The sequence below is a fragment of the Pundamilia nyererei genome, unplaced genomic scaffold (genome assembly GCF_000239375.1).
Source record: "Pundamilia nyererei isolate P.nyererei 1_Seehausen unplaced genomic scaffold, PunNye1.0 scaffold00117, whole genome shotgun sequence".
Lineage (NCBI taxonomy): Eukaryota > Metazoa > Chordata > Actinopteri > Cichliformes > Cichlidae > Pundamilia > Pundamilia nyererei.
In genome coordinates, this window is record NW_005187518.1 from 479,285 (window position 1) to 493,971 (window position 14,687).

The following is a 14,687-nucleotide window of genomic DNA, read 5'->3' on the forward strand; positions in this document are numbered from 1 at the left end:
TAAATCTGCCCCAGCCACCAGGCAGCACCTCCCACGTTCATGATTTATTGTAAAAAGCAAAGTTGCATCTGCATCACAGACCAGTGAAGAATCTGACTTGACTGGAGTCAAAAGTATACCTGATGACTTTGGAGCAGGGTCCGGGCCACCGGCAGTTCTGAAACACTCTCTGCACTGTGGTTTCAGTCCCATTGTGCACCTGACAAGACACTGTTTTGAAAACAGTGTACTGACACCAGTTCCTAAAAGACGGAATAAAAGAGATGTTATCGTGATTAATACCGAGAGAGAGAAATAGAGCGAGAGAGAGCAATGATCTCGCACTAGATCCGTTTTGTTTTCACAATAAATTTCGTTAAATCGTTACAACCCCTCCAGTGTGTGCGCACCTGAGTTGGGTTCGGGATCCAGTACCCGGCGGTCCCGTGACGCCACTCTGTTCCGATTTGATGCGCTGCCGCTGCAAAGTGATGCCCGGGAAGTGATAAACAAAGCCCGTTCCCAGCGACGGACAGACTAAACTTATCCACATGCAGAACACGCAGAGAAAAGAAAGAGGCATCATTGTTTGATTTATCCCGGAAAGAGATATCCGCGGTTTTCAAGTAAATCCCGAAGTTATAAATCCCCTTTGGTCGAAGTTCTACTGAAGCGGAATGGAGGAGGAAGAAGAAAAAGAAAAGCTATGGAAATCCCACTGAAACCATTAACGAGTTGGTCATCCCTTCTCCACGACGAGAAAACAACCGGCCTCCCACTCAAGAGCACGAAATGAATGGCACACAACCTCTTCCTTTAGAATAATTTGCGTATCTGACGTTTGACATGGTGCCGAGGACCGAGGAGTCAAATATCCAGTGTGCGTAAAAAGCGCGCCGAGTGTGAGGGCTGGAGACGGAGTGCGTAAAAGCGCATCTGGTCTCGATTGAAAACCACGAGCTCTGTCTTCATATAAGATAATGTGAACGATATGGCCACAAGTGATTAGCCAGCGCTAACGCATTTCTTATGGGCTTGTGTTATGTCTTTGGTTACCCTTATTGACGCTACAGTGTGGTAGACTACACCACAAGGTCTAAATTCTTAAAGCCTGCATGAGTTGGGGTAACAGATACGATCAATATGCCTGTTCTCATCACTCTATCAAACAAGGCTGCTTTTCTTTTGGAGACTAAACTCTGTTAGAATCCACAGTTCCAGTACTTTATCACGTAATGAGAAGATTGTGAATGAGGCCCCAAACTGGGGTTTTCTTTATCTGATTACATGTTGTATTGACATTTAGCTTCTACAAAGAGAATAAAGTCAGTTTCTCGTTTAAAGGGAATAAAAATTTAAAAGAGAACATTTTGCACACGTTTGCCGTGGTAGATGCATATTTTAAGGCTGTATTCACAACAATGGCATCTGGATCTGAACAAATGTTTGACCTCGCTACATCACTACCCTTGAAAACAGAAACACCGGAAAGCAAATTATACATCCACAGAATTCAAAATATAAACATAACACAAATGAAGTAATTGTCATATCATGACCAAATTAGGGATTTGAATATTAACAGAGCCACGAGTCTTTTGACTGCACAGAAAATATGCACAGATGTACTAATTGACTTGCAGGCAAATTACAGAAAATTCCATATATGTAATGAGACTAGTAGACTGTGATGTTTGCAGATGAAAGTGTGATCTGTTCTAAGAGCAGGGAGCAGATAGGAGTCTGGAGAGGTGGAGGTATGCACTGGAGAGAAGACCAAAAAAAGTGAGTAGAAGCAAGAAGGAATATATTTTGTGTGTGTGAATGAGAGGGAGGCAGGAGAAAAGGTGAAGGTGCAAGGAGCAGATGTAGTGAAGGTGGCATTTAAATCCCATCCAAATCAACATATGGGCACAAGAGAAGAGAAAAAGCGAGTGCAAGGAGGGTGGAGTGGGTGGAGATGAGTATAAGGAGTGATTTGTGACAGAAGGTTAGCAGCAAGAGTGAAAGGGGAGGTTTATGTAAAGGTTTTTTTATTGGGAATGACCAGAATGGATGAGAAATAAGAGGAACAGCTCAGATCAGCTCTCAGGAGGGACAGTTGATATACTGAAAAACGGATGGAGCAGCTAGCTGGAAGAAAGGTCCGCAAAGATTCGTGCGTGTAGTAAAGGAGGACATCACTACAAACATGACAAAGGAGGATGGTGTGACAGAGGAGGATGCTAGGCTTTAGATGAGGTGGAGGCAGATGATCCGCTGTGGTGACCGTTAAATGTCAGAAGGAGATGGAGGACTACACCGGATTTGCAGTGTATGCTTGATTTCAGGTCACTTCCTGCGTGTTAAAATTAGCTGTTTGGTTTTATACTTCCTCATCCCCTAAGAGAACTGCGTCGTTTGGCTTGAGTAACCTTTGACCTTTTACATTACCAGGTACAGTTTTTTTCTCTTTTCCTCATGAAAACTATCTTCCATTTACTTCCAGAGAAATAAACATGGCATGAAACTGTCATTTACCTCTAGCTGGTTCCAGCACTCCAGGTAATGTCTTTTACATACAGTCTGTGATCCAGACCCATAGCGGAGAATGTCCTGAGCGGCGGGCGCCCCCTGCTGGTCGCTGTGGCTCCCTACAGGCTTCAGAGGAAAGGAGACGTGTCTCATTTCAGAGCAGCTTGGACGGACTGATGGAAGCACACAGCACCGGTGGAAACGTGGGAGAGAAAGCAGACGTGGAGATGGCAGGATCTCCCTTTGAACCTTACATCGAGTCCCTGCGGCAGCAGCTGGAAGAGCAGGACCCGGTCTTCCTGATCGGAGTTATCGTCGCTTTGGCGGTGGTTGTTATCACCTGTGGTAAGAAGTCATCTTAGCAGCTTAGCAGGCTAGGCCGAGCGTGTAGCTTAGCCCCGTTAGCCGCAAACAGCGGGTCTGTGATAAACCTGATATGTGAGCAGGGCTTTTTAACATTGAAATACAATAACATGCGCTGTTTTAATAAATTAATATATGTTTTAAATACTTTAGCTTAAGTAGCAAGCTAAGAAGCTAACAACGGCTGTCGGTTTCACGGGAAGTCATTCAAACTTAGAGCTACCACACATTTTTGGCTAACGGACGGCAAGTGCCTTTGATACGTTGAGAATCAGTCACTGAATGTGTGTCCTTTGGTTTGTGTTTGCAGTCTTTCTGAAGTACTTCCTCACCAGTAAGACTGTGCGCACCTCCGTGCTCCTGGTGGGGCTGTGTGACTCGGGGAAAACCCTGCTCTTCAGCCGGGTGAGTTAAGGCTGAGACAGACCCCGGAAGCCCGGTGGGGGGGGGGGCAGCTAATGTATGTTTGTTTGTTTGTTTGCTTATTTCTTTTTGTGCTTTTCATGTGTTGGCAGCTGCTGTCTGGAAAGTTCAAGCGGACACAGACCTCCATCACTGACAGCAGTGCTCCATACAAAGCCAAAAATGACAGGGTGAGTTGAGGACCGTTGGTGGACAGAAGTAACTCGTGTGAGGGTGGGATTTACACCGCTGTTTTTCTCCACTCCGTCTGCAGGGCAGCACCTGGACTCTCATAGACCTGCCAGGCCACGACAGCCTCCGTCCTCAGTACCTGGAGAAGTTCAAGTCCGCGGCCAGGTGAGAGCAGGACGATCTGTGAGGTGATGCATGTATGAACCGCTGACAGGTGAATGGAATAACGCTGACTGCTTCCACAGAATGAAATGTTCTGACCATAGACTGTATAGAAAGGATGGTGAAGCCATTTTTACCCTTACATGTTTTGCATCATCAAACACACTTTAATGTTAGAAATAACCTGAGTACATACACAGTGCAGTATTAACATCATGACTTAATTGATTAGGGGGGAAAAGCTATCCAAACCTACCTGCCCGTGTGAAAAAAGTAATTGTCCCCTTGTTTCCATCCTTATCACATCTGTCTTATCATCACCCTGTCCTCTTTTTCAGAGCGATTGTGTTTGTAGTGGACAGCGCGATCTTCCAGAAGGAAGTGAGAGACGTGGCCGAGTTCTTGTACGTGTTATTGACGGACGCCGTGATCACCAGAAACGCCCCGGCTCTCGTGGTGGCGTGCAACAAACAAGGTACAGCAACCCTCAGAAAGTTTTTAGAGAGCTGGGGAAACTTTTTTTTTCTTCATGTTTAAATAGAAGGATTCATAGTTTTCTGTCACATAAGGTAATTGCAGTTCACTGAGTGTGTAGTCACATTCTGAGGCAGGAATGTCCTAATATCTGAGCCTTCACTGCTTACTCTGAGTACATCCAGGTTATTCACTGGTGTCTTTATCTTGTAGACATCACCATGGCAAAATCTGCTAAACTGATTCAGCAGCAGCTGGAAAAGGAGCTGTAAGTAACGCTGTTTTGTTGTCTTCTTATACAATAAATATTTTTGGGAGCATCGCAACAATAAAACTTTATTGTCCATTGCAAAGCAGTGGAACTTTTTCTTGGCTCTCAGTGTAAATAAATAAAACCATAATGAATGCTACATAGCAGGATTCAAAGATTGTTGCAGATATGACATTTTGTTTTTGTTTTTCACTTTGTTCTTTTTCAGTTTTTGTGTTGTAATTATGCCAATTTATTAATATTTCCACTCATAAGCCAGTGACTGATCCTGTATTTATTATGAACCTGTTACGGCAGACTGTTGGACGTGTGTGTTTAATGTGGACTGTGATGTGTTACTGCAGCCTACCCCAGGTATCATAGGATACACCCTGGACAGGTCGCCAGGCCTAACACAGAGGGGCAAACAGCCATTCACACTCACATTCGCGTCTATGGCCAATTTAGACTCATCGGTTAACCTAACCCCACTAACTGCATGTCTTTGGACTGTGGAAGGAAGGCAGAGCACCCAGAGAGGACCAACACAGACACGGGGAGAACATGCAAACTCCACACCATAAATAGCACGGTTGCCTCACAGCTGGCGTCCTCCCACAGTTCAGAGAATAATATATGTTTACATTGTTTAATGTAGTCTTCATTGTGCATATTATTCTAAATATGACCTCTAAAACAATAGATGTATTTCAACAATCAATGTTGTTCTGCTAAATTTATCAGTACGTGGATCTTAGCCTTACACCAAATCCAAGATGGGAGTTTGGCTTAGGCTAAAATCAGGGCCACTTAGTACAACCCAAATTATTTATTTATTTATTGCCTTAAATGTTTCCCCTAGATAATTTTATGTATTATATATTTTCATAATGTAAAAAATATTGACTTGAAATCTGGGCGCCTATTGATTCAGTCAAGTTGGATTTTTAAAGAACTAGTTCTTTAGTTTCTCTAGAGACATAAATACATTTTAAACATTTTAAAGAGGAACCCCCAACAAGGCAAGGATCCCCTAACAGAAAGATATTGATGACTGTGAGGAGGAAGGACTTCTGTTTAAGAGAACTAGACTCGGGGACGAGCAGCCATCAGCTACGACTGGTTGGTAAGAGAAAAGATCAGAATGCAACAAAATGAAAACTACAGAAGAGAAAAGGCAAAAAGTTAATTAGCTAAAATAATGTGGTGTCTTAGAGGCCAGTCAAGAGACAATAGAAGTGGGAGTCATCACCTGTAAGGACAAACACCCAAAGACTGTATAAGGCCACATCAGAGACATAGTACTGGGTTTTAATGTCTGCCACTTAAATCTTGAATCTAAAATAAACCCTGCAGGTCTGCTGAGCAGTAAACGATTCTTCTTTAACGATGTCTCATTGTCTTGCAGGAATACCTTGAGAGTGACTCGCTCGGCAGCACTGAGCTCTCAGGACGGCTCCGTAGGCGGCAGCATGTACCTGGGCAAAAAAGGCAAAGACTTTGAGTTCAGCCAGCTGCCCATGAAGGTGGAGTTTGTGGAGTGCAGCGCCCGTGGGAGCAAGGGTGAAGACGGGGGGGATGCAGACATGGAGTTGCTGGAGAAGGCCCTGGCCAAACTGTAAACATCATCTGCTCAGTGCACATTGCCCTAAAGGCACAAACCTCCAAAATGTGAGACCACGCCAACATCGCCTGCACCTCTCAGTAATCAGAGGGGTGAAATGCCTCACGCCTGTTAACTTTATTTAAACCTGTTCTTGCAAGACATGAAAGGATTTTAACAGTGGAAGACATCCAGGCAGATTTAGTAGGCTATTAGTAAGTGATTGTGGAAACGATCTCTACAGTGCTGTGAAGTGATCCTGCTTACTCAGTGAAACTTCCACTTTAAAAAGCTTCCATTTGATTGATTTGTGACGTGCAGCTTAAAAACTTTTTGTTAGACTAGAAGAAATATTGTCAAAGATTTTACCACCAGTGGATTTTTCTTAAGCCTTTCTCGTGCAGTCTGAGCTGTAAGCTGCCTTGTTAAATCAGACGGGCGTGAATTTGCTCAGTCTCGTGCCTTTTCATGTGTCGTTGTTGTGTTTTTCTTGTTTGTGGAAGAATGATGCTCCCTTCTTTGAAAGTGCTGCATGAATGCAGAACATTTCCAATGAATGTACTTTAATGTTTTGTTGGCGTTGAGAGAGCAGAATGCTGTTTGTAGTTCTCGGATTTGGTTTGGAAACAAAAACTACAGTTTTTGATGCTTGATGCTGATGTGTGTGGTGTGTCAGTGAAATGCAGTCCAGGAAGAGGGAGCAGTCGTCTTCTTCTTTAGTGTCGCCATGCAATACATCCCCAGCATCCTACTCCTGTCACACCAACCATGTCTTAACCTCTTGAAGTCTTCCACCTGTTCTTGTTATTCCCACAGTCTCCAAATTATCTTGCCTGCACGCTCTTCTTCACGTCTCCTGTGTAGTTTCAGTTTCATTAACCAGGTATTTGAACACATCTGCTCCTTGTGGCTTCACTCAGGAACTGGACAGAGTGATGAGATCCCTGACGGTTAAACCTTGATCCAGCGTTTCCTTCTGTTTTTTGCTTTTGTTTTTTGTTTTTTTTGGAGTTGTGTATCCCAGAGTCAGCCTGTGGCAATTCATAAGCAGCAAACAGGACTTAATCATTAACATGTATTCCAGAAAATCCCCGTTCTTCTTTCACATGGGATGTGCTTTTATTTTTTATGCTTTTTTTTCATGTGGCAGCAATTCAAATGCATGTGTGGCTGTCTGCAATGATTTTTTTGTTCTGATGTTTGTGGGGCCAGCTTTCATTTACTGTGCTTTGATTTCTGTTGGCCACCTGGTTTGGATTGGGGTGGCTTCATTAAAAACTCTGTTAAACATGAAATGCAGATTTCCTCTGTCAGATGTGGCACAATTACAATCCAGAAAAATGAAGAACTTGTTTATAAAAGCATAACAAATCTATTCAGAGACAGAACGTGTATTTAAAAGAGATACTTTTATAGGGCCACACACACACACACACACACACACACAACCTCATAAATAAGCCTGCAGTAAACGAGACTCCAAAATAACTAACCTCTGGTTTATTACATTGTGGACTCTCATGCAGATTTTTTTTGATGTTTGCTGCTCTATAGAGTAATACCGGTTGGGCTTATTTTTTTTCAAAATGTTAACAGATTTTAAGAAGGAAAACCAAAAACATAACTCGGTCTCAATCAACAAACAGATGAGGAAAAAAGGTTTTCTAAAAGATGAACTGCTGTGAGGGAAAATAAAAAAGCTGTTTAGTGTCCAGTTAAGAGAGAGGGTAGACTGTCAGACTGGAGCTCTGATCTGCAACTATCACACTTGGTTCTCCTTTCAGCACAGTAGGACACAGCCAGTTCACCTTGTCCCCATGGCTGATGCTCAGTTTAGGCCCAGACTTATCCTCCGTCACCTCCTCTGCACTTCCTGCTGCTCCTACTTCATCGCTCCCCTCAGCCTCGTCCTTCTGCGCACCAGTCTTTGTTTTCTCCTGGGACTGCTCCTTCCTCTTTGCTTTGCTCTTACCCTTCCTTCGATGGGGTGCTGTCTTTTGAATTTTCCCCTCTGGAGCCACCACTGGGTGCTTGCTGAGGTCCCATAATGCAACCTGGCTGTCATTTCCACCAGTGATGAGCCAGTATGGGTGGGAGAGGAAGTTAACAAAGTGGGCTTGCGAGGCTCCCTGGCTGTGGGCTTTAAACGCTCCGTGCTGCTCCAGTTTTGAGCCGCTCCCGATCCGCATCAGGTGTACCCGCCCGTCCTCTGCTGCGCACCCCAAAATATTTCCACAGCTCGAGACAGAAACGCAGTGGGCCAGCGGCGGGTTGAAGAGCTGACCAGGTCGCTGCTGCTGGTCGCCTTCCTCCTCTGCGACATCCTGAAGGTTGAGGGTCCACAGAGGGCGGGTCTTCTGCAGACCCCACAGCATCACCTGAGAGACCAACAAAGCTAATGTCAGGAAAGAAATGTTAGTAACAGGAAATAAGTAGGTAAACATTTTCTCACCTGCATGTCGAGTCCGGCAGACACCAGGTTATTGGGCCTGTGAGGCCGAAAAGCAACAGAGGAGCAGATGTTGGTGTGTCTGCGCAGAGTCCTGCAAACTTTTCCTCCAGGAACCTCCAACACCCGCACAGCCCCGGAGTCATCCGCCACAGCCAGGGCCGAACCGGTCTCATTCAGTGCTAAAGCGTTGATCTCCTCCTCCCCTGCAGCCTGATACTCCTCTACGGGACCCTTCAGGCTCCTTGGGTCAAGCACACTAACTGCATCTCCATGTGCTACAAACAGCTGGTTTGGAGCTGAAGGTGAGAACACAACGCTTGTGCTGTCTTCTTCACCAGAAAGAGTGATGCGGCCTACGATGGTGCCCTCCTGGCTCCACACTGTGACCTCTCCACCCTCAGAGCCTGAAGCAATGAGAGTTTCAGGGCCCATAGACACCCCTACACAGAGAATGGAAGTGGAGTGGCCCTCAGACCACTGCCTGGCCATGCTGACCCTGTAAAATGTAGGTTAATGAGAAGAATTAGACATATTTCTAGATGTACACCAAGCCTACTTTTACTTAACAACACAGTGCCAGGTAGGTTTGGATCATGAAATTATTATGTAAAAACTGCATCTTGTATTTACTCAGATTATTTTTGTCTAATAGGAATATTTGTTTGGGGACATGAAACCTGTACGTGTGACAAATACGCCAAAGAAAAGTCCAAAAACACTGAATTTAAATGCGCTCAGGAGCGGTTTTCCAAATACTTTAATTGTATTTCACTCGCATATAAAGGATGAGCCTGTAAATTGGATTATTACTTCATACAAACCACAATAATGAAAGAAGTTGCTACAAACAGAAAATCAAGTCCAACTGTGCTAACCTGCTAGCTCAGCCGCTAATTTTTAACCTGCCCAGCTGACGCGTTGACGGCGGTAACAAACACGTTGACCTGAATTTACCGATCACAGTTGATTTATAACGTGACTTCACCGAGAACAGAGAAATTACACTACCTTCTAGAGACGTTTAAAACTTCAGCAGGTTGCCATGTGAGGCTGAGTCGCCTGTTGATGTCGTCACGTACACGTATTAAGATTCAGCCCTGTGTTTAGCTTGTCAGGCGGCATCAGCGAGGATTTTTTTCTTTCTTATATTAAACTTATCTGCGTTAATATTTATTATTTATTTATCATATTTATTACATCAAGCATTTAAATAGTATATTCAAATAATTAATTTTCTTTTCCTTTTCTGCAAAATTGGAGCAAAGTACTGCCTGCGAAGTGAGTTTCAGGGTAAAAAGCTGATGTTCTGTCTGCGTTAAATGGGGTTTATTAGTTTATTAGAGGCTACAAAGCCACTTATTTCATACAGACAGGTTAGTGTGTCACCAATTACTGTACATCCATCATAATATACAATTTATTAGCACAACAATAGAGGTAATCATATGTGTGTGTGTGTGTGTGTGTATATATATATATATGTGTGTGTATATATATATGTGTATATATATATATGTATGAATATGTATATATATCGATGATCGATAGTCATCTCCATGCACAGAATGTCAAAGCTTTCTTGAACAGATGTGCAAGCCGGCAGAGCTAATGCTTTACACAGAAAGTAGTAACACATAGTCTATTACATATTCTGCGTGACATGAAAAAGGAAAGCAGAGAAGAGGCAGTTCATCAGGTCATTGTTCAGCGTGCCCCCACTCCCCTCCCCGCCTGGCCTTCATTGGCTGTTCTTCGCTGATTCATCCAAAGCTGTAGATCTGATGAGTGTGGGCCATTTCTGGGTCAGTGAGCACCATGTCGCACTGAATAGGAAACAGAGAGGGGAGGCCGGAGCTTTCAGACCCTCACACACACACATTACATTGTCAGCCCTTCATTCAAGTACTGAGACATGCTGTACACCCTGACAAAGCTGCAGGAGCACAGAGCACTGTAAATGTAAGTACTGTGCAACATTTACCTTTTTTGATCATAAACTGTGCATTAGTGAGCTGCATCCTCACAGTGCTGTTACAGTGGGAAGGCTGAATTAGGAGGCAGAAATGTGCTGATGAAATGTGATGCTGACCTTGTTGTCAGGTTGTTTCACAGTTGAAGGTTTTGTCACACGCAGTCTATTTGTCAGTTAAACACGACCTCCCCAGTTGTGTAACACAGTGGCCCGCTATCCTAGTCACTCTTTAAATATATTTTTGTAATATTGCGATATCTTCGGTGTAAAGTAAGCAACGTCTTTTTGAGGTGGAATAATATTTAGCACATCGTGCTTGAATGAGACTGTATTTTTCTCCATAACTATCAAAAACTCTGAACATAAACATTCTGATGGTGCAGTCATGGTCGAGGTGGCAAACAGAATTCACATTAGTGACAAATGAATTACCTTCTGCTACCATTGGACTTTTTCCAGCAATTATTTCAGAAGATAAGCTGCTCCTGGCAGATGCTGATGCAGCAGCTACTGAATTGAGTTTATTTAGATGGGCCAGAAAAGAATCTTACTTTGAAAATATTCATTTATATGCATTTAAATACTGGTAACTTACCTCTCAAGTGAACTGTATACCTGTGTTTGCTTTTCTTTAGTGTTTTTGTCCTTTCTAGGCTTCAACCATATCTTTATTTATCGTCCTGTCCATTTGTTGTTGAGCACCTTCAGACAGAGCTACTGGAAACTGCATGCCTGCTTGTCCAGTAAAGCTGCTTCTAACTCTCCATTTCAGACGATTTGGCGGTGCATGAAAATATTCACACAGCAGAGAGAATGAGGTCGCCATATTTTCCAGCCAGATCTGTGCTTTTCCACAAGGAGCCGAACGGAGTGACGTACAGAGTCCCAGCTCTGCTCTACCTGCCCCGCTCCAGATCCTTTCTGGCTTTCTGTGAGGAGAGGCTCAGCCCGTCCGACTCTCAGGCTCACCTGCTGGTCGTGAGGAAAGGCACTTTCTACAGGAGCTATGTGGAAGTCAGTGATACTCAATGCTCACTGGCTCAGGGCTGTACAATTAAAACTTGTGCACATATAAATACTGGAGCTTAAGTACATTTTTACAATCAGAAGTTTGATAACAAGTACTTCTTCTAAAATCTATAGCCTGACATAGGCAGAAAAGTAAACAAATGTAGGAAGAAAAGGTCAATATTTTAACAGGTTATAATAAGAAAAATAGTGACTTTACAAAGTAACAGTGAGTTGGGAAAATTTTGATAGTGTTGTTTTAGATTCAACGAATTAAATCAGACTGTAAAGCAAGTTTTATGGCACCTATAATGATTTAATATCATTTAGTGCAAATATAAGTGGTACAATAAAAAATAAATATACTGAAGATTTTATTCAAGTATTTTAACCAAGTGTGGCTGATAAAGTACAAAAATAAAAAACAATAACAAACTTTAAATGTAATTTTCAGATTCTATAATCCTCTAAATATGAAGTTTGTAAAAAAAAAATTAAATAATTACAATCTTTTTTTTAACTTGTTTTGTAATTTGACTGAACAGGCATTTTAAGTAAAATCAAACAGACGTGAGAAGCATCATTTCTTGTGTCTCCTGTGATTCTTCTCAATCGTCATTTGTCTGCAGTGGGAGGACATCCGTGTTCTGGGCACTGCTTTCCTGCCAGGCCACCGATCCATGAACCCGTGCCCGGTCTACGATGAGTTCACGGGCACTCTCTTTCTGTTCTTCATCGCTGTTCTGGGTCACACCTCAGAGTCCTATCAGCTGGTGACAGGGAAGAACGTGACCAGACTGTGCTACGTCTCCAGCACTGATGATGGCGACACCTGGAGTCCCGTCACCGACCTCACCAAGAAGGTCATAGGAGACACTATTAAAGGTGAGGCTCATTCGAAAAAGCGTTGTGCTATTATTTATCTCCAGTTAAATTGGAAACAGCCTCTTTGTCTTCAACAAAAAGATCTAAGTAAGAGTCACAAGATGACAAAATCCACAGTCCCAATTCTGCTTCCTTCCTGGCAGAATGGGCCACCTTCGCTCTCGGCCCGGGCCACGGCATCCAGCTGAAGTCGGGCCGTTTGCTCATTCCTGCCTACGCCTACCACATCGAGTGCAAAGAGTGCTTCGGCCACCTCTGCCAGACCACTCCCCACTCATTCTGCTTTCACAGTGACACCCACGGGAGAACCTGGCGCTTTGGAGAGGCGGTCCCAGGACCAGAGACTGTGGAGTGTCAGATGGTGTCTGTGGACGAAGAGGATGGGACTAACGTGTTATACTGTAATGCTCGAAGCCCTCTCGGGTACAGAGTGCAGGCCCTCAGTCTGGATGATGGAGCCGTGTTTCAGGAGGGGCAGCTGGTGCAGCGGTTGGTGGAGCCTCGAAATGGTTGTCATGGGAGTATTATTGGATTTCCTGCCCCGTTAAATCTGTGTCAGAGTCTTAACAACGATTTACAGCGACCTGTCCGGCTCTCCAGACACTGGACATCCTGCACCACAGAGTCCAGTCTCTCCAAGTCGAGTACCAGCTCTGTAGCCTTTTCAGTGTCAGCAAACAGCTCCAGCACCACCAGCTCCATCCCACCTCCTCATGAAGCCCCTCCAGATTTCCTGACTCCTACGTGGGTAGTATATTCCCACCCAACATGGACGACTGCACGCAAAAACCTGGGCTTGTTCCTCAGCCTTTTCCCCCGTGATCCAGACAGCTGGCGTGGCCCCTGGGTGATCTATGATGGGCCGAGCGCATACTCTGACCTGGCCTACCTGGAGCTGTCACCCTCACCTGGAGCCCCACCTGCTGTGGCCTTCGCCTGCCTGTTTGAGTGTGGTACCAAAACAGCTTACGACGAAATCTGCTTCAGCATCTTCACCCTCTACGAGCTCATCGATAATCTGCCCCGGGACGTCTGGCTGGAAACAAACAACGAAGGACACAGAAAACAGCAGGGGAGGAGCTGTAGACATGATGCTCAAAGTGCAGCAGTTTCCCAACAGGTGACTCCTGTGAAGAAGAGGAGGAAGAAGAGCAAGCTGGCTGAGATGTGCTCTGTGTCTTAATGTAGATTTTAAACTTGTGATACAAGTCGTCCATTAACTGTTTCCTATATTATGCTTCACTTATTTGGACCTGTGCAGACTGAAATGTTCTCAGATTTCATAAAATTCAGATTTTGACACAAATATAGAGCTAACACTTCACTGAAGCACCTCAGGTCTGCAAAAGGAAGATAAAACTCTAGAGACATCGCTCAGTTTTCCCCATCCCTCCACCACTGTGGTCACAGCTGGCATGAGGTTTCTGGGTTTTGTCCCAACGTGGTGCTTTATGTGCATTATGATCAAACATCTCCATCTGTTCAAAGCACATTGTTCTTGTTCTTATTCAGATGCAGCTTTGCAAACCTAAGCTGTGCTGCCTTCTTTTTAGAAGCAAGAGACTTCTGGAAACCCTTCCAACCAAGCTGCATTGTACTTGTTCAGTCTTTTTCTAATTATGCTATTATGAACTTTAACATACCAACTGAGGCCTGTTGAGTCTGAGCAGTAGCTCAGCGTCTCAGGTCATAACTGTCACTTGGATAAAAAGTAAACATTCAAGTTCACAGAGGAAAAGAATTCAGGACTGAGCTGAAGTGTTGGACAGACACTGAGAAGGTGGAGCACTCGCTGAGCTTCTGTCCACCATATTTTCCATCACATCGTGCACACAAGTGACAAAATAATTTTTCTGATGTGTCACGTTTTAATTTGAAGGCGTGCAATAAAAATCTTTCACTTCCTAAAGTATTGTGTTGTTTTTGTTGCAATCTTCCCAGAACCAGACATTTTCCTTTGCTGTCCGGTGGAAGTGGGTTGTTTGTTTTTCCAGTCAATGGAAAATTAATATGCAACCATTATCGTTCATTTGCCGTCAGTAAACTGAATATTTAAGAATGGCAGCTGTTGAAAAGCAGTATTTAATTTTCCATTTCATTGACTAATCCGTGAACAAACACAATGAGTCAAATGGGAGCCAGAGCTTTTAGATAGCAAACCCAGGAGCTAGAACATGCTATCAGGGTTGTTCCTGTGAATTAGTGTCAGATTATTCTTTGCAACAGTCCATTTTGTCCCACAGGTCTGTGTCCAATCTGTTCTTTTTCCTCTCCCAGTCAGTTAACGGGATAAAAGTCGACAGAAACAATCTTACAGTGACGTCTGTGGGGACGTCCCAAATGTGTTTCCTGAACTATGGCTTTCAAGGTCAACAAAAGCATTTGTTTTATTAAAAAAAATTATTGTTCACAAAATGTGAAATGCAGACCA

General features: G+C 43.8%; 4 protein-coding genes across 5 annotated transcripts in view; 2 read left to right on the forward strand and 2 right to left on the reverse strand.

The window, feature by feature from the left end:
- col26a1 (collagen, type XXVI, alpha 1) overlaps window positions 1-925 on the reverse strand; it is a 26,100-nt gene extending 25,175 nt beyond the window's left edge. Inside the window, exons 1-2 of the mRNA XM_005742098.1 lie at window positions 390-925; window positions 120-242 (exon numbers count right to left, since the gene is read on the reverse strand). Coding sequence (XP_005742155.1) covers window positions 120-242; window positions 390-565 — 299 coding nt within the window. The 5' untranslated portion in view covers window positions 566-925. The remainder of the gene's footprint in view (window positions 1-119; window positions 243-389) is intronic.
- A 1,647-nt stretch (window positions 926-2,572) lies between these two features.
- Window positions 2,573-7,234, forward strand: srprb (SRP receptor subunit beta). The gene is made up of 7 exons (XM_005742099.2): window positions 2,573-2,838; window positions 3,167-3,261; window positions 3,372-3,449; window positions 3,533-3,615; window positions 3,951-4,087; window positions 4,300-4,354; window positions 5,745-7,234. Exons 1-7 carry the CDS (start codon window positions 2,670-2,672, stop codon window positions 5,956-5,958), a joined length of 831 nt encoding a protein of 276 aa, XP_005742156.1. The 5' UTR covers window positions 2,573-2,669; the 3' UTR covers window positions 5,959-7,234.
- A 95-nt stretch (window positions 7,235-7,329) lies between these two features.
- Window positions 7,330-9,491, reverse strand: wdr53 (WD repeat domain 53). 2 transcript variants are annotated; one of them, XM_005742100.1, is made up of 3 exons: window positions 9,400-9,491; window positions 8,392-8,887; window positions 7,330-8,317 (listed from the first exon to the last, which is right to left on the reverse strand). In XM_005742100.1, exons 2-3 carry the CDS (start codon window positions 8,878-8,880, stop codon window positions 7,655-7,657), a joined length of 1,152 nt encoding a protein of 383 aa, XP_005742157.1. In that variant the 5' UTR covers window positions 8,881-8,887; window positions 9,400-9,491; the 3' UTR covers window positions 7,330-7,654. The 2 variants fall into 2 exon arrangements, with proteins under 2 accessions (XP_005742157.1, XP_005742158.1); XM_005742101.1 differs by lacking the exon at window positions 9,400-9,491 and adding an exon at window positions 9,267-9,389.
- Window positions 9,492-10,246: 755 nt separating this feature from the next.
- On the forward strand, window positions 10,247-14,244 carry neu4 (sialidase 4). The gene is made up of 4 exons (XM_005742102.1): window positions 10,247-10,350; window positions 11,136-11,377; window positions 12,001-12,256; window positions 12,400-14,244. Exons 2-4 carry the CDS (start codon window positions 11,177-11,179, stop codon window positions 13,437-13,439), a joined length of 1,497 nt encoding a protein of 498 aa, XP_005742159.1. The 5' UTR covers window positions 10,247-10,350; window positions 11,136-11,176; the 3' UTR covers window positions 13,440-14,244.
- The last annotated feature ends 443 nt before the right edge of the window (window positions 14,245-14,687 follow it).